Source organism: Vulpes lagopus, chromosome 22 (assembly GCF_018345385.1).
Source record: "Vulpes lagopus strain Blue_001 chromosome 22, ASM1834538v1, whole genome shotgun sequence".
In the NCBI taxonomy this organism is placed as follows: domain Eukaryota; kingdom Metazoa; phylum Chordata; class Mammalia; order Carnivora; family Canidae; genus Vulpes; species Vulpes lagopus.
In genome coordinates this window covers 30,249,788-30,271,075 of record NC_054845.1, presented here as the reverse complement: position 1 = coordinate 30,271,075, position 21,288 = coordinate 30,249,788, and the positions used below count along the sequence as shown (strand labels likewise).

Genomic DNA, 21,288 nt, shown 5'->3' with positions numbered 1-21,288 from the left:
GACCCCCTTCCTCCCTACCGCCCAATACCACTCCATTGGATGCATGGAGCTTGTTTGTGTATTCATTGCTCAATGGATGGACGTTTGGCGGGTTTCTCCTCTTCGGCTGTAACCCGAGAGAATGCACGTGCAAGTGTGTGGACATGTGTTCTCACTTCGGGGAGTGCGCCTCCTGGGCCCCATGGTAGTTCTGAGGGGCCACCCCCCATGACATTCCTGCAGTGGCTCGGGGGCTCCAGCCCCCCACACCTTCCCGCATGTGCTACTCTGTTTTCTTGTTGGCGCGGTCCTGGAGGGTGTGCGGCTGTACCTCATTGTAGCCCTGGTTTTCATTTTCCTGACGACTGAGCATGTGGAGCATCTTCTCCTGTGTGTGTGCAGAGAAATGTGAGCGAGCATCTCTGGAGGTTAGACCCGATCACATACATATGTGACCTGCAGATACTTTCTTCCATCATGGGTTGTCTCTCTACTTCCTTGATGCGTCTGGAAGCACAAAAGCTTTCAAGATTGATCGCGTCCAGTATATCTAGTTTTTCTTCTGTTGCCTGTGGTTTGGGTGTCATCATTAAGAAACCATCGTCAAGGAAAGCCTGGGTGGCTCAGCAGTTGGGCGCCTGCCTTTGGCCCAGGGCGTGACCCTGGGGTCCTGGGATCAAGTCCCGTGTCGGGCTCCCTGCATGGAGCCTGCTTCTCCTTCTGCCTGTGTCTCTGCCTCTCTCTCGGTGTCTCTCATGAATAAATAATTAAAATCTTAAAACAAACAAACAAACAAACCATCATCAAATCTAAGGTCCCAGATTTTACATCCAGGTTTTCTGGGAATTTTACAGTTTTACCTCTGACATTTAAGTCGACGCCAATAGGCTAAACAGTGTGTGGTGTGAGGCAGGGGTTCAGCTCCAACCTTGGCCCCACAGTGTTCACGGAGGAGATTGCATTTCCCGCTGAATCACCCTGTCACCCCTGTTAGAAATAAGTTGACTGTGCACTTCTGGGTTTATTTCCGGGCTTTCAGTTCTAGTCTGTTGGTCTGTTTGTCTGTCCTGTGCCAGGATCACACGGTATTAGTTACACCTTGATAGTAAGCGTGGAAGTGAGGAGGCAAGAGTCTTACAACGTTGTTCTTTTTCAAGACTATTTTAGTTATCAGGGTACCTTGCAATTCCATCTTTAGTTTCTTTCAACAATATTTTGTAGATTTTACTATAAATTTTACACTTAAAAAAAGGTTTATTTTGAAGTATTTTATTCTTTTTAATACTGTCGTTAAGTGGAATTACTCTCTTTGGTTTCTTTTTGGAATGCTCATCACTGGTGTGTGGATAGGCACATGAGTCCTCTGACCCTGGATTCAGCAATTATTTCCTAAATACAGGAATTCAGATTTCTCTGTCCTAGTCTTGTATCCTACAGTGTTGCCGAATGCGCTGCTGTGACAGTTCTGTGTGCGCACGCATGTGCCATTACACAAGACCATGTCGCCTGTGGCTGCAGATGTTTACTTCTTCCCATTCAATCTGAATGCCTTTTCTTTCTTTCTTTTTTCCTTTTTTACTTCCTGGAAGGTCAGTGTACCATTGAGGGGAAGTAGCAAGGGTGGAAATGCTGGTGTCCTTGTGGTCTTGGGGGGAGGACCCAAGCTTTCCCTCTGCACAGGATGTCCGCAGGGGGCTTTGCGCACATGCTATTTGACAAGATGACACTCCCTCTTAATCTACGGTGTTCAGTGCCTTTTTTTTTTTCTTTTACATGAAAGAGCTCTGGTGTCGATGCCACTCTGATCCTCCTTCCCTTTGGAGATAGCCCATTGTCGTCACCACCACCACCACCACCACCACCACCACCACCACCACCCCCCCCCCGGACCACTCTAACAGAGACAGAGCACAGACGTTTTACAGTAAGGATCTGTTTCTGTCCACTGCACTGGGTGGCCCATGGCAGATAGGCTGGAAACACAGGTACAGCACCGTGTCCCTGCTCATGCTGCCCTGGAATCCCTATTACTGGGCTTTGGGGCTCCTGAGAGATCACCTCATTTCCTCTCCTCTTATTTCTCTGTCTTCATCATCTTGGTCTGCTTTCTGGGCAGTTTCTCAACTTTATTGTCACATTCTGTGCTTACTTCTCATTCTGTTCTGCTGTCTCAGCCTTTGGGGGAGTCAGAGGACTCCACTCATTGGCAGGTGGCCCCTCTCTGACTCGGTCTCCCCACACACCCAGGGCTAGCCCTCCTGCCTGCATGCTCAGCCAGCAGCCGCTTGCCAGGGGCTCCAGCTCTGGAGCCACACTCTGTGTGATGGGCCCTGCTGTGATTTCAGGCTCAGCCTCCTGGACACCCTCGGGTCTGCTCCTAGCTTCCAGGATGGCACTGCTCTGTCCACCCTCCTCCAGGTGAGGTTCAGGGAGGGCAGGGGCCACGGAGGCCTCTATGGAGTCCTGCGTTTCTGGCCTCTGAGGCAGATGAGCAGGTCGTGGGCTGCGTGAGTGGAATCTGCCCCTGTGCTCAGGGTCTGAGCTCCGTGATCGCTGCTCTGAGGAACTGCCCAGGTGCCCTGTGGGACGTCTTGACTCAGCCGCTCTTCTCCTGTTTGTAAAGGAGGGCCCAGTGGGGGTAGACACCACTTCGGTGTACCCACCAAGGGTGACTGGGAATACTGGTCTCCTGGAAAGAGAGTGAATTATTCTAAGGACGGGTAACACATCTCTTTGCAAGTCAGATATTTGACATTCCTTTGCTTTTAGCAAAACTGAGGGAAATAATTGAGTTGTCAGCCAAAAGATCATTAAAAGTAAATTTGTTTGATAATGGATTTCTCTGTGATTTTTGGCATATGATTTAGAAAAAATTTAGTGAATCCGGTAATACTGCTATTTTTAAAAAGCCACTGTCATCTACCTATTTTTGTGTTCAAACTTTCTGACCAGCTACCTCTGTAAAAATGCAAAATAGTGATAGCATTCCAACAAAGCCCTGTCTGGTTTTAGCAGGGACATGCGTCCTTCCACACTCCTTCCCTCTCAGCAGGAAAAATCGTTGCCAAAAGGACTTGCCTCTGTGTTGGGAAATCATCAAAAGCAGTAACTGTTACTTTGATCCATTGCCTTCCATCAGTTGTAATAGCTTAGAAAAATATTTACATTTAGCATCATTGAAATTTTTTAAAGAATACAGTTTGAGAAGTGTGATATGGTGTAATTATTATTTCAGGACAGACTTGTAGGGGAGTTGGACCCCCAGAGGAGAAAAGGATAATGAGCCAGTGCTAGTTCAGCAGATGCAGGTGCCCCTCATTGTGTGCTCCACATAAAGAGGGATGTCACACACACAGCACAGGCAGGTCCTTGATACGGCACCTCTAAAATGTGTGTATATGAGGCAGGCAGTTTAAATGCATCATTTTAGGGAGTATGTGTGCGGGAGCAAGTGCACACCCTGGGCAGGTGGGTGGATGGATGGCGGTCAGGTAGGTTTGTGCCATTCATCTGGACTTGCAGGGGTCTGTCAAGAGCGGTCTGTGCAGAAACATCTATGAAGGCCTGGAGTTGCCCATGAAAATGGGCAAAGAGTTGCAAAGCTCTTTTTGGTAAAAAGTGCAGTTTCCCATTCAGATGTGAGTATTTTCTAATAAAATCTCACTGCACTCAGGTCTTTGAACTCTTAACCTTCTGCCACTGCTGTTGCCTGAGGAATACAGCACGCGGACCCCAGGGCATTATGCCGAGCGAGGTGGGTCAGGCAGAGAAGTCCCCGCACGGCGTGATCCCACTTCTGGGTGGATGCTGAAGACACGGCATTCACAGGGGACGGACGGAGGGTGCCCGGGGTGATGTGGGGCACGCCGGTCACAGACACGACCGCCGGTTCTCAGGGAGGCGAGCTGCGGGCTCTGCTGTTCAGACCATTCCTGAGACCAGATCCAAAACGTCCTCACTGCGGCCGAAGTGGTCATTACCTGCGGGGAGGGAGCCGTCAGGCAGCCCCGTGGCGATGGTTTGGCGACATGTGTGTCAGATCCATACACTGTATACATTGAAGTTGCACAGTATTTCCGTTGTATCTCAGGAGGGATGGAGGAGCAAGATGACACAGTGGAAGCGAAGCCCTCAAACGCCTCCAGGCTGTTTCCCTGCCGCCTCCCTAGAAGTCAGAAACCCCCCTTCCATTCCCTTCCCACTTGGTTCTGTGGAGTGTGTGCTCTACCCTATACAGGTGTTGTGCTTGGAGGTCTGTGAGACTGTTACTGATCTCACTGCTGTCCACGTTAGCTGCCATCGTGCGCTGTGGGGGGCTGTTCCAGAACACACCCCCTGCTGGTGGTCCCCAGCAGTCTGACTTTGCCTGTCAGGGCTTCAGGTTTGTGCAGCTCCCTGGATCTCTGCAATTGTGATTCTCATCACATGGAGAATGTTCAGGAACTACTCCTTGGAGGGCTTCAAGTTCACGTATGAGACCATCTGACTTTGCACCCCAGCCCAGAGGACCTGTTGGTGCCAGGCCGTCTCCTCTCCTGTGGGCTTGTTTGACCTCCATGGGGCCGCTTGCGTGTTCTTACATCCCAGCCAGCAGGTACGAGTGGCCAGGAGAAGTCCACCTGGCCCCGGAAGCTGCTGTCCCTCACCCAGCGGTGCTCACCGGAGGGGCCGCCTCCCCCATGCTCCTGCTCACCCTCCCAGCTCTCTCTGGATGCAGGGATGCTGCCCGGAAGTGGCCTGGCCCTTCCCTGAGGTCGCTGGCCGCCAGGCACCCTCCACTGAGCGCCTTGCCTGGTGTGGAGATATGAAGCCCTCTCCCTCCTGGGAGCCCCTCACTGGGGTATCCACACCAGGCTCAGCAGAACCCTCAGGGGTGCCCTCAGATCCCTGGCCTCACAGCCTGCCTCCCTGGACCTCTGTCCCCTCCTCACCTCGGGAGAACACCACCTGTCAGGTGCCAGCCCCCTGGCCCTCAAGCTTGCCCTGCCCCGTTTCACTGTGTTGGCCTGTCTGCGGCCCCCCCAGGATGGATGGCGCACACTGCCTGTGATTCCGTCTTGGCTGGAAGTACGCTGTATGTTCTTCTGGCTTTTCTCCTGGTTCTTTCTATGAGTGGACGTGTGTGGGGTCAGCAGTGGCCTCTCCTTTGCACAGGGCACATCCCAGAGAGGTAGCTGTACATGCATCCGGTGACCCACATGCCAGTTCCTGTTTCTCCAGGTCCCACTGAGTCGGTAGCACCGTGACCCCTGACTGAGCCGGGACTTGGGGTGCTGACCTCTGGGCAGTCAGAAATCCATCTGTAACCTGTGACTCCCCAGAACGTACCCGCTGCTGGTCGCTGTTGACGGAAGCCTCAGCAACCACACAAACAGTTCGCACGCTGTCTGCGCTGTACACGGCACTCCCGCTGCCAAGTCAGCTAGAGAGGAGAGAATTATAAGCAGGGGGCGCCTGGAGGGCTCAGTCGGTGAAAGGCGCCTTTGTCCTGGGGTCGAGCCCTGGGTGGGGCTCCCTGCTCCGTGAGGGAGTCTCTTTCTCCCTCTGCCTTCCCCCCACTTGTGTCCTCTCTCGCTCACTCGCTTGCTCTCTCAAATAAAAAGAATTTTTTTAAGAAAAAATCATGAGGAAGAGAAAATATATTTACGATATATACTGTACTTATCAAAATCTGCGTATCCATGGACCGCAGCCGTTCAAACCCATGTTGTTCAAGGGCCAGCTAATCACATGCAGGGCACCTGCATCTCAATTTAATATGCACCATTGATTACTAGTGACGGACGCTGCACAGCATACACTCCTCTGTAGGCCATATTGGGGGGTATTTTTCTCGGGTTTTGGGTTATGTATCCTCAGATTTCAGTTCTTTTTGTATTCCAAATCTAAGCTCTTGACCAACTCTATATGTTCCAAGTACCTTCTCTACATGGATTGTCTGCAGTCTTAAAAACAACAATGTGTTCTGCTGTGTGGAAGTTACTATCTTTAAGCTTGTGTTTCATGGTGTTTGTTTGTGGCTCAAGAAGTCTTTTCCTAACTCTGGGAAACGAACTAGGGGTGGTGGAAGGGGAGGAGGGCGGGGGGTGGGGGTGCCTGGGTGAGGGGCACTGAGGGGGGCACTTGACGGGGATGAGCACTGGGTGTTATTCTGTATGTTGGCAAATAAAGAAGTCTTTCCTACCTTAGTAGTAGGTACCCTCTGCCTCCTAAGAGAGAGCTCTCCGGGGTAGGTACCCCGTGCAGTGTCAGGTGCCGGGGAGGTGGTCTCACCTCACCTCCGGCAGGTTCGCCTCGGCCTTGTTCGCAGGAGAGAGCGTCCCCAGTGGGTTTCTGGCTCCTGCAGCTCCCTTGGCCCAAGCTGACTTAATTACTCTGGCTTATGATGCGCATTAATACCCAGGGGGAAAATGCATTCAGCTGTTCTTCTTCAGAGTTTTCTCAGCTTTTCTCGGCCCCTTGCTCCTCCGTGTTTATTTCGATCAGATTGTCAAGGGGTGCACAAAAAATATCATTGAGAAAGTGCTGCTTTGCGGAAGCCTCTGACAGGACATTTCACCAGGCCCGTGATGGCGAGGATGGGCCCACGGGTGGAAGGTGCATGTACATCATGCTCAGGGGAGTGGCAGGAGTTCACTGTTTGTCTTAAAAACCCACCACGTTCAGCACTCAGATATTTGTGTTAATACCGTCGTGAAGAAGGAAGTGCCTCTGAAAGCTGACTGCCCTGCTGATGCATGTCCAAGGTGATGCGGCCAAGCCGGGACCCGGAGCTGGAAGCACAGGGTGGGGGACGGCTTTTGGGACAGGATGTGGCAGACGGGCTAACTGCTCACCATCAGAACAAAGAGTAGCCCCCAGACCCACCTCCCTGGCAGGTGTTATCCAGAGCTAAGCACCGTCCAGTGACGAGGCAGCGAGACTTTTCATTGCACGTGAAGTAGCTGCCGCGACATTGCAGCTTGGACGCTGGGTAACAAGACTGATTGTGGGGGTCGTAGGATGTGGTTTGTGCGCACACGAGTGGGGGTGCGCCGGACGCATGGATGCGTGCTCAGTGTGGGGTGTGTGGGTGTGCGGGCGCATGGGTGCGCTGCTGTGTGGGGGTGTGTGGGACGCATGGGTGCACTTGCTGTGAGTCTGCAGGGTCCGTGAAGTGCATGGGTGTGCTTGCAGTGTGGGGGTGTGGGTGTGGGGTGCGTGGGTGCACACACTGGGTATACAGGGCACGTGGGTGTGCAGGGTTCATGGGTACACATGCAGTGTGTAGGTGTGCCAGGTGTGTGGGTGTGCAGGGCATGTGGGTGCGCTCTCAGTGTGGAGTGCGTGGGTGTGCTTGCAGTGCGTGGGGGTGCGGGGCACGTGGGTGCGCTGCAGTGTGGGGGTGTGTGGGATGCATGGGTGCACTTGGCAGTGGGTGTGTGGAGCGTGTGCGTGCACTCAGAGTGGGTTGCATGGGTGTGCACGCTGTGGGTGTGTGGGTGAGCTCACAATGTGGGGCAGGTGCCAGCCCATGCGGTGCAGGCTGCGTGTGTGTAGTGTCGGTGCCTGGTGAGTGCATGTGGGGGCATGTTTTCCTCTACAACGTAGATCCAACCTCTTGAAATGTCGAGGTTCGAGAAGATTCGCTGGCAGGACGGGAATGGGTGCGTGGTGTCCCCTGTCCAACCAGCCCTGCGTCTTCACAGCGTTTTGCCACTTACCCCAGGCAGGCAGGAGATACTTTGTGTTTTTCCTGAGAGTGGCCTCCTTCCTGGTAACTGTGTCTATTGCCCGGAGCTTCTGAGCCGACATTTAGGACTACAGGACGCAGTCTGTCAGGTTGGGAGCTCGAACCCCAGGCACGGGACCCAGGTGAGGGCCTGCAATCACATGAGCAGGAGGTGCCGCTCTCGACAGCATTTTCAAAGTACACATGCCACGTGGTCGTTGAGGATTCAGCAGACCGGGTGCCCATACACCCTGGGACAAATGGCACATAGCACAGCCCTTCAGGACCCGGATTAAGCTCCTCCTCCCTCCCATGTTGACTCCACTCTGCACATCAAAGGGACTGCACCACCTCTGGGTACTGGAGGGCCCTGCAGTCACTCTGACTTCGCTCTTGTCTGCAGCCCAGATGATTTCCCCCAGTCCCACAGCTTCTGTGTGTGGGCAGGTCAGGCTCCCAGGCTGACTTCTCCATCTGGGCCACTTCCCAGACTCCGGGCTCAGCCTCTGCGGCTCACACAGCCCTGTCTACGCAGCTGCCTGCCAGGTGCCCTCTCCCCCATCTCAGTAAATGTGGAAGCCTGCAGCTTGTCCCCGTGTCCTCTCCGTACACGGACCAACCACCAGCACATCCTGGGTCGGACCCCTTCTCAGAGGAAGTTCCATTCACCTGGCTGGTGTGTTCTCCTTCCCTCTTAACGGGAAAGCGTGCTGAGTTGTATGGAATCGTGGTGGCCCCGAGACTTCCACAGCGAGGAGAGAACTCTTGTGTGAGGTGCAAGAGTGGGGGCCAGGGGGCCAAGATAGCAGAGATTGTGCATGGAGTGGCCTGACCCCCTTCACCCTCCAACCCCCAAGAATGACGCAGCTGTTGTCTGTATGAAACCCACAGCAGGTGCGTCCAGCAGCTTTATTCCTGACTGCCAACCCTGGAAGCCACCAAGATGCCCTGGGGCGGGCGATGGATCCGTGACCTCTGGTCCATCCAGAGGTCACCATCCAGGGGTGGTGTTCAGTGTAAAAAAGACAGGAGTCAGGAAGCCCCAAGAAAATGTGGAAGAGGCACAAGTGCAGACCAGTAAGTGAGAGAAGCCTCTCCGAGAAGTCTACGCACTGCACGATTCCCACTCTGGAATCATGAGCTTCTGGAAAAGGCAGACATGGGCACAGTAATGAGGTGAGGGGCTGCCAAGGGCTGAGGACGGGGGACGAGCAGGTGAGCACAGAGGGTACTTAGGGCAGTGGGACGGCTCTTAGTGGCCCTGTCCTGGTGGGTGCAGGTCATCACACACATGTGCAGACCACAGAGCGTGTGACACGCTGTGACCCAATGAAGGCCGTGGGCTCTGGTGATGAGGATGTGTCGGTGGGGGACCTTTCAGCGTAACACACGTACCCTCTGACGGAAGCACCCATCTCGGGAGGCTGGGGCAGGGGGTGGGGAAAATCTCTGTACCTTTTCCTCAGTTTGCTCTGAACCTAAAACTGCTCTAAAAATGTAAAATCTTTTTTAAGAAAAAAGACTTTACATTTTTTAAAAATTACTGAGCTTTTGAGGTGCTTGGGGTGAGTGGACAATTTGTAGAAAAAGAAGGTGCTGAATGTTGCATCTGGAAAGACAAAGGGCAGAGGAGGAGCCCCGACTCAGCACCGGGCTTCCCCAGAGCAGGGACACGGGGGTCACCTCCGGGACTGGCAGGGCGGGCCGCAGGGCTCCAGGTGTCTGGGCGTCTGTGCCGAGTTTCATTCGTTCTCCAAAAGGCAGGAAGGCAGAGCTGCCTCCGGAGCAGAGGCCAGGACCGTGACAAGGTCAGAGCTGAAAGTCCAACGTCGGTCAGCAGGCCGTGGAAGTGGGTTCGGTGAACACGCGGCGTGTGTCGCGGAAGGAAGGAGCTGTGAATGGTGGCGCCATGAGCAGCCTCCCCACCTCCCCCATCAGTGACAGTGTCTGCCTGAACGTCGGAAGGGCCCATGCGCTTACGGTGGTTTTGTTAAAGTCGGCTTGCGCGGCTGCTGTGAGCATCATCGGGAGCAGGGATGACGAGCGGTGGGCTCCGTGGAGGACCTCTCCGTGGGGGACAGGCCAAGGGGACAGGCAAGGCGCGGAAGGATGCCCGGGCACCCGCGCTCCGCTCCCAGCCGCGTTGTCCTCCTCTGGCTGCGAGCGTCTGCACTGCCCCTTGGGCCCTGGACACAGTCCCGGTGAGCTCCCGTGGGCTGGGGCCTGGACCTCTCCTCCCGCCAGCTGCTCCCGTGTCCTGCGCTCCCCGCCTTCCCTCCCAGCCTGCTGTGTGGCTGTGTGGCCGCGGGCCCCGCATGGACCCGCTCCCTGCCTGGCGGGAGATGAGCTGCCTGCTGTCACGGTGTCTGGTGCCCTGCGTGGTGCGGTGGACAGCCCAGCACGTACTGTGACCTCCACCGGAACTGGCTCACTTGAACATCTAGAAGCTTCCAGAAATATTGTGTGGAAAGGATGGAAGTTGATGTGTGGCCAGGGCGGTCTGCTTGGAAGCTGCCCCTGATCCCGCCAGATTGATGGGAATCATGGACTGTGAAGTAAAGTAGCCTAGGAGCTGAGTTCTTCATTGTAGCTTCAAGAAAGTGAAATACATTGATGGTGGAAGATTTTGAGAGTGTTTCGAGTTTTTGCATTGAAATGTCTGAAAGCCACATTCTGTCATACGTATTAGTGATTTCTTTCAAACCTTGTTCTGTTGTTTTTAAAATGTCAATTTTTCTGCGAAAGATGAATGGGGATATCCACTTGCATTTGTCACAAGATTGCTTTGCCGTATTTTCAGTGGAAATATGATTAAGAAGATGGGTAGGTCATCGGGGTTATCTCCCCTTCCTTAGACTGTCTCATCATTGTCTGGGCGGTTCCCTTGTCCACCTGCCATAGTTTCAATGGAAATACGATTCTGTTTTCTTTGTTTTCCTGAGAAGATAGATCCAGAAAGACATTGATTGCTGAGACCAGTGTCACAAGCATGAGCACATGCTTGTGCTCTTTCTAGTTTTATGGCCTCAGGTGTCACACCGAGGTCTTTAATCCGCTTAGACTTTATTCCTGTGTATGGCCCTGGAGGTGCAGCCTGGGGAGCAGAGTCGGGGATGTGCCATCCTGTCGCGTGGGGGCGGACTGGTGACTGCACCTCTGGCCACAGTGTGCCATGCTCACAGTCCTCCTGTCTCCTGCAGATGCGGACACCAAGGTCTCACCTCGAAGGCGGTTCTACACGGCGAGCCTGCCTCCCGAGGGGTACATCCCAGCTCCGCCAGAGCCGCAGGGCAGCCCGGCCTCCGAGGACACCTCCGGCAGCGATGACGTGGGAGGAGCGTGCCAGGTCTCAGGTGAGGCATGATTGCACGGTGTCCTACTTGTTCTGACGCCCTGGAGCGCCCACAGGGAGAGGGTCAGGGGAGCACGCCGCTGTGCGGCCACACGGTGCACTGCTCTGTGTCTCGCAGTCACTGGAAAGGACGATAGGGAACTGGTAACAAGGGGCAAACAGACTCAGGGTGGGCAGACATTCAGCTGGCACGGAGCCGCGGCCGCAATCGCTGGTAGGCCAGGGAAGGTCTGGCCTTCCCTGTTAAATACATCGCAATGTTAATGGTACTTGTTTCCGTGCACATAGAACTTTTTTTCTTGATTTTCCAGTTTTTTCAGGGTTTCTGAGATTGTATATCAATTTTGTAACATTGGAAATAATTTATTTAGCATCTTTTTTATGGAAGAACTGAATGACTATTTTGCTTTTGTGGTTGAATGTCCTGTGGATGGAGTGATGCCCCTGCTTTGGTGCATGTGCTGGTATCGCGTTAAGGCAAATTAGAGAGGAATCTGGAATTGCCAAATGAAAATTTTACCTAGATGATTTTTTAAAAGGTATAAACTAAGAAGCTATACTAAAAGCCTTAATTAATTTTAATATCAAGAAAATGTGGTTTCCCTGTACATTATCCACCCGAGTCCCTAACAAAAGGATCAGAAACCATAAAACCAAAAATGGGGTTGCTAAGGAATAATCAAGGTGCCTTTTCAAGCCCTGTTGAAAATTGTCGGAAAATCATTATCAGGTGAATAGATTATTTAATTAGAAAATATAAGTATAGGGGCACCCGGGTGGCTCAGGGGTAGAGCATCTGCCTTCGGCTCAGGTTGCGACACTGGGGTCCTGGGATGGAGTCCCCACATCAGCCTCCCCGCAGGAGCGTGCTTCTCCCTCTGCCTGTGTCCCTGCCTCTGTCTCATGAATAAACAAATAAAATCTTTTTTAAAAAAGTGAGGAAATGTAAGTATGTTCTTAGGAAAATCAGTGACTTTGCTGAACATACCTCACATGTACTTAGTATATTTGGTAAAAAGCACGTGCGAAAAAAAAAAAAAAAAAAGCACGTGCGATTCATTCCCATGAGGTGGACACAGTCCATTCTGCTCACCCCATGCTGCTCTGCTGGTGAGGCCGGCCAGGACCTCTGCCAGGGGTCCCAGTACCAGAGCGTGAGTTGGCCCTGCAGGCCATGGAGCTGGAGTGGTGTCTGCCCAGGAGTTACAGAGGTGGGGGTGCAGCTGGGCGGAGGGTGAGGGCAGGGGAGTGGGACCCTGACAGCAAAGGTGAGGGCATGGGAGCTGGGTCCTGAGAGCAGAGAGTGAGGGCAGGGGAGCTGGGCCCTGATAGCAAAGGTGAGGGCAGGGACGTTGAGGTGAGGGCGTTTCCGTGGTGAGGTGAGGTTTCCGTGGAATTCGGGTGACCTGAGGATTAAGCGGCAGGGTGGTGAGGGCAGCTTCTCCGCAGCACACAGGTCCTGTGCACCTGTCATGGCCGTGACCCGAGTGATGGACCCCACACCCGCTGCAAGGATCAGGGGCAGTCCACCCCAGAGCAGCGCTGGGCCCCCCTCGGTCTGTCTGCTGTGGATGTCTCGCTGCAGCTGCAGGGTGAGGGCTCCTCTTCCCCCCACCCCCATACCTGCCGGGGGCCCTGTGAGCTAGGCTCCAGAAGCAGCCCTGCCCGCGTTTCCAGAAGAGCACGGAGCTCGCTCCTCCAGGGCTGGGAAGTCACATCCTTCCAACCCCCGTGCATGGTTCACTATACCTGCACCCAAAGCACGCAGTGCATGGTGCTGCTGGGGACCCCGTCTCCACCATGCCGCTCCCCCCGCCCGGCTGCAGGGCGCTGGCGGGGACCCCCGTCCACCCGCCCTCCCCACCCCACCCCCCTGGCTACAGGGTGCTGGCGGGGACCCCTTGTCCACGGGGCCACCGCCCCAGGTCACCAGAGGTTTGGGGATGCCGGAGCACCCAGCCCGGTGGGGGATGTGTGGGCTACGGTGGAGTCCCCTCCTGGAGCCCCGTTATGTCTGGATCACCCCGGCCCTGCCCCCCCAAGCCACCCCATCCAGGTCACCCCACAATGCCCTCGGGGAGCCCCCTGTTGAGTCGCCCCTGTACCAGCTTGGTGCCCTGTCCCCTGGCCCTGCCACCTGGGGCGAGAAGCCCCCATCAGGTTAGTTCCAGACCATGCGGATTAGTGTACACGGGTTCACTATGGGACAGGCCGGCGCTCGCGCAGACCCAGGTGTCGCTGCAGCACTGCTGGCTCCATGTGGCTCCGTGTGGCTCCATGTGGCTCCGTGTGGCCAGATTTCCATCCGGGTCATCTGTGAGCAGAGAGGATGCAGATGTGGACTTCTCTGAGGTTAGTATTCTTAGGGACGCACCCTGGGAGCCTAGGGACAGGAGGTGCACGGTCAGACTTGGGGACCCCGACTTCCACTCCCACCAGCACCTTGATGCCCCTTTCCAGAAGTCTGTGCCTGGGGGCTCCCCTCTCAGACACTCAGCTTTCTCTTGTTGCCCACGTGGGTTGCATCATGTCTCAACTAGCCAGAACCCCGGGCCGTCACTTGTGGCCACTGGGCACCAGGCCACGGGAGGCCATCCATTGTGCTCCACAGCCTCCTTTGGGTGGAACCCTGCCCTACTCCCTGCCTTGCTGCACCTTGGGGTAAGGCTGCCCCATGTGACTTCCCTGATCCAGGACCTCACCTGGAAGTCCTCCAGGGCTGCCGGGTACTAAGTACACCTGGCAGGACTCGGACCCAGGTGCCTGCTGGTGGAACCTGAACAGATGGCAGAGGCGGTGGTGAGAGAGAGCCACACCCCTACACACACCCCAGGCTGGTGTGCTGGCGGCCAGAAACACATCACTCCATCCCTGGGCTTTGGGGCGCATTCCCTTGTGCCATCAGGTCGTGAACGTGCTCTGCACCTGCTTTATGTCAGCACCTTCTTCTGTAAAGCAGCGTCTTGGAATTTCATTTTTAATGTAAGTTGGTGAAAGGCATGGAGAGGGATTTTCATAGTTAGCTTGTTTTTGTAAAACTGTCGTTTAAAACTTTGTCCTTCATTCACCGTCCATCCACTGATGTTGATAGAAAAGTCCCGATGAAAATTTGTTGTCGCATTCAGTGCTAGAAAATGCTTGGGTAGTTAGGAACTGGTATTTGCTGCTGCTTATTAGACTAGAGATATTTTACACAGATACGCTCTTTTCACTTTGGCTGCTGGGAGGCTCAGTTCATAGGTTTTTGTTGTCTTTATCAAACTGCAGTTGTTTCCCTTGGTCTCTCCTCTGGTGGTGACCTCTCCCCACTTCTCAAGGCTTGGGTCCCTGCTTTCAGAATGTGCTCTTTAGCTGTTGATTGTTCTAAGCCACGTCCTATTCCTTTTGGAAGTAAGAGTCAACAGTGTTCAAGCCCGAGTTCACTTCACTGGTAAACGCCTACACGCGTTTGTTTGGTGGCGTGGTTGGTCCTGGGACCACAGAGGCGGCAGGTGGGGCCGTGCCTGAGGGGCTCGTCACTGCGCGTGGGCAGCCCAGGTACCTGCCAGCAAGCCGCAGAACATACCGCAGGAGCCCGGCAGGTGACCCTAGGACACCCCCACGTGTGCAGAGGACGCCCCACAGCACAGGCCGCCTGGTCCTGTGAAGCGCCTGGCTCAGGGACGACAAGCAGAGGGCGGCAGGGGCGCGGGGCGAGGCAGCCGTGCCGCGGCCAGCCATGGGCACATTGCCGTGGGCACAGCCTGCGACGGAGGGACTTGGACGGAGGCGCCGAGCGGGGCCAGCCACACGGAGGCCCTCCCTGTCATTACGGTAACGAGCACACAAAGCCCAGCGGTGAAGTCGTCCCTGCGGCCTTGTCCCTTGACATGTGTCCCGCGCTGGTGCCCGCCCCCTGAACGGTGGCCGTTGGGCAGAGCCGTGCACGCAGGCCTGTCTTCCCCGAATGGCCGGGATGCATGGACCGGGGGGGGACTCCTCCCCGCGTGGACCTGCCGCTCGTCCGCGGCCTGCCCCCGGCTTCCCCAGCTTGGCCCTGCGTGGAGGGCTGCGCGCCGCGCGGCTCTGCCCAGACAGACAGCCTGTCCCCGGAGGGCTGCGGGCGCTGGCCCGGCTTCTGAGCACTGGCTGTGGCCGCGCCTGCTCAGGCCGTTGAGCGTAAGCCATGCCCAGGGTGGGACCGGGACACCCCGGGGCACATGGCTCAAGCACCCCACCGTGGGCAGCACCCCTGCTGCCCGTGGACGCACCGTTGCCCTCCCTCTGCCCTGGGCTCCGTCGCCGCTGCCACCGCGGCTCATGCATCGTCCTCACGCCGGTGAAGTCGGCCCAACACCTACGCGGAGAAGGCGTACGGCGTAAGTGCGGATGTCTCTCCGGGTCTCCCAGAACAGGTCTGCGTCGGTGGTGCCGGCCCGTTTTAGGGTATGACGACTGATACAACACCCGAGCCAACAGAGGTCATTAGAGCAGTTACAGTCTGCCCCGTGCCAGCGAACTGCACTTTAGGTTTTCCGGTCTCTCGCTTGGGCGATTGAAAAGGCCCCCGGGGTTCTCAGGCGTGTCCCGCTGTGTTCCCTGCGGCCTGTCGCAAGAATGTTGGTGTGAGAGGCCCCCTGCGCGAGCCCTTCCTTCTTACACTTCCTGGGAAGGCCAGCTCCCTGCTTGGTCCACGTCCATCTCCAGATCCCGCACACGTTTCCCGTTGCACAACAGAGGCTCCTCGCCCTCGAGGGGCCTGGCCCATCTGCCTGGTAACTTTGCCCTTCCTGCCCCCAGGCAGGTGAAGCACGAGAGCAGGACCCCCATCAGCCTGGCTTTCAGCAGGTGGATCCAGCTCAGGACGTGGGGCAGGGTGGCTTCTGTTGTGATCCCCGCCTGACACAACTGTGCCCACTGCCCTGCCATTCCCAGGGGCTCCCGCCACCCACATGCCTTCCTGTACCCCTGCAGGTCCCTGGCTCCTCCCTCCCTGTCCCGCTCTCACACATCCCTCCTGAGGGCTCCACGCCCCCACCATCTGCAACTGTGCACCTGAGAGGTCCTCTCGCAAGCCCTGCTTCCAACCTGGCGGCGAAGGCTTGCTGGGCATCCCTTTGCCTTCCTCACGGTGACCTTGACAGCCCACAGTATCTCCTGGGACGTGCTCCCGGGCTTCCATCCTCACCTCTGCCCTCTGCCCACCAGCATCTGCAGGCCGTGGTCTATGTGTGACATCTCTCTCCTCCAGGCTCACTTTCCTAGTCCTCCTAGTAGGGGTCAGGGCCCGAACTTGGGCCGGTTCAGTTAGGTTTATTGCAAGCCTTGTACCCATGTGAGCATGGCCCTTCTCCGTTCCTGGAGCACCAGTGCAGTGGGGTCGGGTCTTCAGCCAAGGCTGGGAAGTGACTGGACCCATTACTCACACAGGAGCCCGTGAGGAGAGAGCCAGTTTGCTGTCTGTGTCCACTGGCTTTGAGCAGATGATCTGCAAAGTCATTAAAATCACACCTGAAGATTACATTCTGGTATCAGGCACTAATGAAGCACTTATTGACGTGGTGGCTTTTGGGAGCCCGAGCTGATGGTGCAGCTCCCTGCAGACTCCCTGGGAGCCAGACGGCCATCCATCAGGTGTGTTGGCCAGGCCCCATGTCGAAGGCCGGAGGCCTCAGACCTTGTTGTCCACGTCTGTGCTGAGGAGCTGGGGCCCCTGGCCTCTCAGGTCCTCACTGCAGCATGTAGCTCCGTGCCTTTGCGTGTTTGACCTACACGGTGCCATGGTTAACACCTGGAGTCTAGGTGGAGACCGAGGAGGGTGCTTGGCCACAATCTGCTGACCAGGGGCCACGTCCCATACGTGTCACACTTGCCCGGGGCTCAGCAGCTTCCATCCTTGTTCTGCTGATGTACTGCAGTGAGATTCACAGAGTTATGGGAGCACATTGGCTTTCTCCTGAGTTCCTCACAGGAGAAACCATGAGGGGCCTTGGAGGTGAAGGGAGCAGCTACCCCAGGAGGGGTTCCGCACATTCTGGGGCCTCCCAGTAGCCTGGTGGTGTTCTCAGAGGCTTGAGCTTATGCACATGCTCACATTTTGTTTTTTGGCATCTTACTGACACACACACCTGACACTCTGGGCCCTTCCCCATCTCGGTGGAGTGAGCTGGCTGCCAACTTTGATCAATGTTTGATGGAGGACGATGTGGCTCGAGAGGTCAGATTATTAATTTTGAAGTACTGTGCCAGTGCAATCAGCACAACTCTTGAGCCTGCCTTTAAAAAGGGAGGGGAGCCCCATTTGTGCTGATCGCCTGTATTTTCTTACAATCCAGGTACATACTTTTCAAACCATCACTGGTATATGTTCATGAGAAACTTGGATTCGAGAAATATTAGGATTTTGGTAAACTTACACTACTTCAGCTTTGCATGAATACCTTACAATAATAGGTGGTACTGTGGATATTTTTTGTGGATATTGATTAATAATTATTCAACTAATAAACGTTCCAGAAGGAGAGGACCTCCACTCTCACCACATGTATGCAACACAGCACTGGCGTCCTGGCCAGATCAGTCAGGAGGAGGAAGGAAGGAAGGAAGTCGTACAAATTGGCATGGAAAAAGCAAAGCTCATTATTGCAGATGACATGATTGTGCATAAAGTAAAACCCTTAAGACTCCACCAAAAGACTGCAGCAACTGATAAGTTCAGGAAGGATGTACGACACGTAATCAGTAGCCAAAATCAGTTCCAATTCTATACACTGATGACAGAGTATTAGAAGGAAAAGTCAGGAAAACAACCCCATTTACAGCTGCATTAAAAAGAATAAGATATCTGGGAAAACTTAACCAAGGAGGTGACGTACTTATTAGTGATTTTTTTGGATTTGACACCAAAAGCAGAGTCAATAAAAGCAAAGAATAAAATAATCTATTGGGACTGTATCAAACTAAAAGGTTTTACACAGCAAAGGAAACAACAGAACAAAAGGGCAACCTACTGAGTGGGAAAAATACTTGGAAATTATATATCCAATAAGGGGTTAATGCCCCAAATATAAAAATAATTCATATGACAATAGCCAGAAAGAGTCTGATCAAAAAATGGGCAGAAGACATCAACAGACATTTCTCCAAAGAAGACACCCACATGGCCAACAGGCACATGGGAAGATGCTCCACATCACCCCGCATCAGGGAAACACAGATGGAACCACAATGAGACACCCCCTCGCACCTGTCAGAGTGGCTAAAATTAATAAACACAGGAAACAACAGGTGTTGGCGAGGCTGTGGGGCAAGGGGAGCCTCTTATTCTGTTGGTGGGAACGCAGGCCGGTGCAGCCACGGTGGAGAACGGGGGGAGGGTCCTCAATCAGAAAGCACTACCCTACGACCCAGCTCTTCCACTTCTGGGCATAGAGCCTCAGGGAAGGGAAACAGATCTCAGATGCCTGCCTCCCGTGCTCGTCGCGGTGTTGTTGACAGTAGCCAAAATGTGGCAGCAACCCCAAGTGCCTGTCACAGGATGAACGGATAAAGGCCATACTGAGTATATGTACAACAGGACATGGTCCAGCCACGAGGAAGGGAGGTCCTGCCGTTTGCAACAACGTGGGTGGGCTTGGAGAGTCCCCTACAGGAAGTAATCCCACGTGGGATCCCTTACACATGGAACCTAAAGCAAAAGGCCAAGCCCTAGAAGCAGAGCACCGGAAGGTGGTTGCTAGTGGCTGGGAGAACCAGGGGGAGGCCGGTGGAGGGCCCGGTTCTTCAGCTCCACTGGGGGTCAGGTGTGGGGGTGGACGGTATTCCCAGGGAGCACACGGTAGCAGCTCCGGCGTCCACGCCGCGGCGTCCAGAGGAGGACGGTGACGACTCCACCGGGGGCAGGCACGCGGGGCTGAGCAGGCTGAGCAGGCTCTCGTCGCACAAGGACAAGTGTGGGTCCGCACGGACTCTGCGCAGTCTCACCTGACTGTGACCCCGGGCCCGTGGGTGCTTAGAGTTCAGTGGGGTCTCCACCTGCGTCTCCAGGCAAGAAGGGAGATGGCTTGGTGGCGAGCGGGGGCGGTACAAGGTGAGGCGGGTGAGGACTGGGGAGTCTGAGCCTGGGTGCTTATTCCGTTCTGCGTTGTCCTCGTGGCCGCCAGGCTCCCGACCGTGCGAGGCCCCGTTCCTCCCATCTGCATCGTCAGGTGTAAACGGACGGTTCTCGGGATCCTCTTCAGCGTTCAGTGCTCGTGCCTTCAGATGTCCTTGAACTAGTTGTCCTGGAACATGATGAAGACTGAGGGTCGATGGGAAGAGTTGTCCTTCTGAAGCACTGTCTGTGACCTGCCCTCTGTCCCGCAGTCAGGCGCACGGGCCTGCGTAGCAGTCGAGTCCCCAGGAGAGGAGAGCGGGGAGGTGGCGGGACCCAGCCTGACCCTCGGCACCGGTCACTGCAGACAGGCAGCAGGTGACCCGCCATGGCCGAGCCCACTTTCTCCGTCGCATCCTCGTGGCCTGCCCCTACCGCGCACCCAGGACGGTGGCCAACCGGGAGCATCTCGCGGTGCCAAGCACTGTTGAGGGCTTTCTGGAGCCTCAGGGATGTGAGAGGCGCACAGACACGCTCTCCCGAGTGTGGCTGGCCGGACCTTCCGGGAGCCCCCGCGAGCCGCTCGCTCCCAAAAGGCACACTGACTCCAGGCTACCCAGTCTCCCATCGTCACGCGGACACAGACTTGGTTACTGGTGACCCCTGGTTTCACGTAGGATTCCACACATCTTCTCAAGGGCAGTTTACACCTTCCTGTAAATTATCCGTGAAATAGGGAACGAAAGACACTATAAACGCGGGACAGGTGTGTGTGGTCCCTGCTGTCGGCTACAGACTCAGTATAAAAACGGTAACATGGAGTTAAGGGTTTTACTAGGCCTGCGCCATACCCTGGAATAATGAGAACTAGAACCCCGTGAATTCTGCACATAAACCCCACTGCATCCCCACGCTCAGCCCCATTCTCAACCTGTGTTGTCAGAGCCTCTGAGAAAACACAAGTTTGCCCAACCCCAGTCATTGTGAAGTCACAGGTGGCCCTGAATGTGCCAGTGGTGGGTCTCTACTTCCAGCCGGCAGACCTTGCAAGGGCAGCCTCACCTCTGATGGCTTCTCTGAGAGCTTCCCACGGCCACCAGCGTCCCTGCTCCTGGGACCCCTAGACGAACCCGCTGGGGGCCCAAGAAGCCCCCGTTAGGAAGCTGTCAGGGAGACCCGAATCTCCCTAGATTCACCCCAGGTGATCTATAGAGAGCAAGAAACCCTGCATAGGGGAGTGCCGACCCAGGAGCAGCTCTGGGTCCCGAGATCCCAGTGGACCACACGTTGCTGTACCTCCAGCTCCGAAAGACGGTAGATGCCCATTTGTGGAGAGGAAAAATAAGCAACTTCTGCTGCCGACTCCCAGAGCACCTGGAGCTCTGCTCTCTGCACGGCCTCCCTATTTTGGCAGCGGGCTGTCTTTAAGGAACTTTATTTTTTTAAGATTTATTTACTTATTCATGGGAGACACAGACTGAGAGAGAGGCAGAGACACAGGCAGAGGGAGAAGCAGGCTCCCCACAGGGAACCCGATGCAGGACTCGATCCGGATCCTGGGATCACAACCTGAGCCGAAGGCAGGTGCCCAACCGCTGAGCCACCCAGGCGTCCCAGCAGGACTGTCGCTGGTGTGGTGTAGACCCGCACCAACTGGGAACTTACTGCTGTGCTCTGAGCATCCAGAGGACAGTGGAGCCGGGCGGTGATCATCACATGCCTTAGTAGCCTGAGCTTTGAGTCTTGAATAAAACTCCAATTTCCTTTAAAATACTTAGCTTTTTTTTTTTTTTTTTTTAAATGCAACACTGTTCAGCTGTGAGAATTGGAATAAGCTGGAGACTGGCTATTTTTGGCGTCTAACTATTTCTACTACCGCAGTTCATCAAAATGTAGGTGCCAAATAGTCGTGGAGAAAACTTTGACAAATTGTGATCATTTTCAAAATTAGCATGCCTGAAAGGTGTGTTTTGGGGATGGCAGGTTTTCAGAACCAGTGTGCCTCTCAGATTATAAATAGTCAGGCCTCTGGTTCCCTAATATAAATGTTCCTCCAGCTTCTCTTGTGCATGAGGGTTCGAAGGAGGCAAGATTGTAGGGGCCGTGAGGACGGAACGTTCTAGAGTCGATGGAGGACCTTGTGTCTGGACAGGAGCCCCTGGCAGAGCTGCAGCT

General features: G+C 55.0%; 1 protein-coding gene across 8 annotated transcripts in view; it reads left to right on the top strand.

Moving 5' to 3' along the window:
• The window catches only part of ERICH1 (glutamate rich 1), a 46,906-nt gene that overhangs the window by 15,240 nt on the left and 10,378 nt on the right, over positions 1-21,288 (top strand). For 5 of the 8 annotated variants that reach the window (XR_005985081.1, XR_005985080.1, XM_041737562.1 and 2 more), the window contains exon 3: positions 10,891-11,043. Coding sequence is in view for 5 of the 8 variants with exons in the window: in XM_041737562.1 (XP_041593496.1) it covers positions 10,891-11,043 (153 nt within the window). In the remaining 3 variants the exon portion in view is untranslated. Of the gene's footprint in view, positions 1-10,890; positions 11,044-12,491; positions 12,635-13,252; positions 13,395-21,288 lie in introns of those variants that run through there. The other 3 variants (XM_041737563.1, XM_041737564.1, XM_041737566.1) reach the window with 3 other exon arrangements.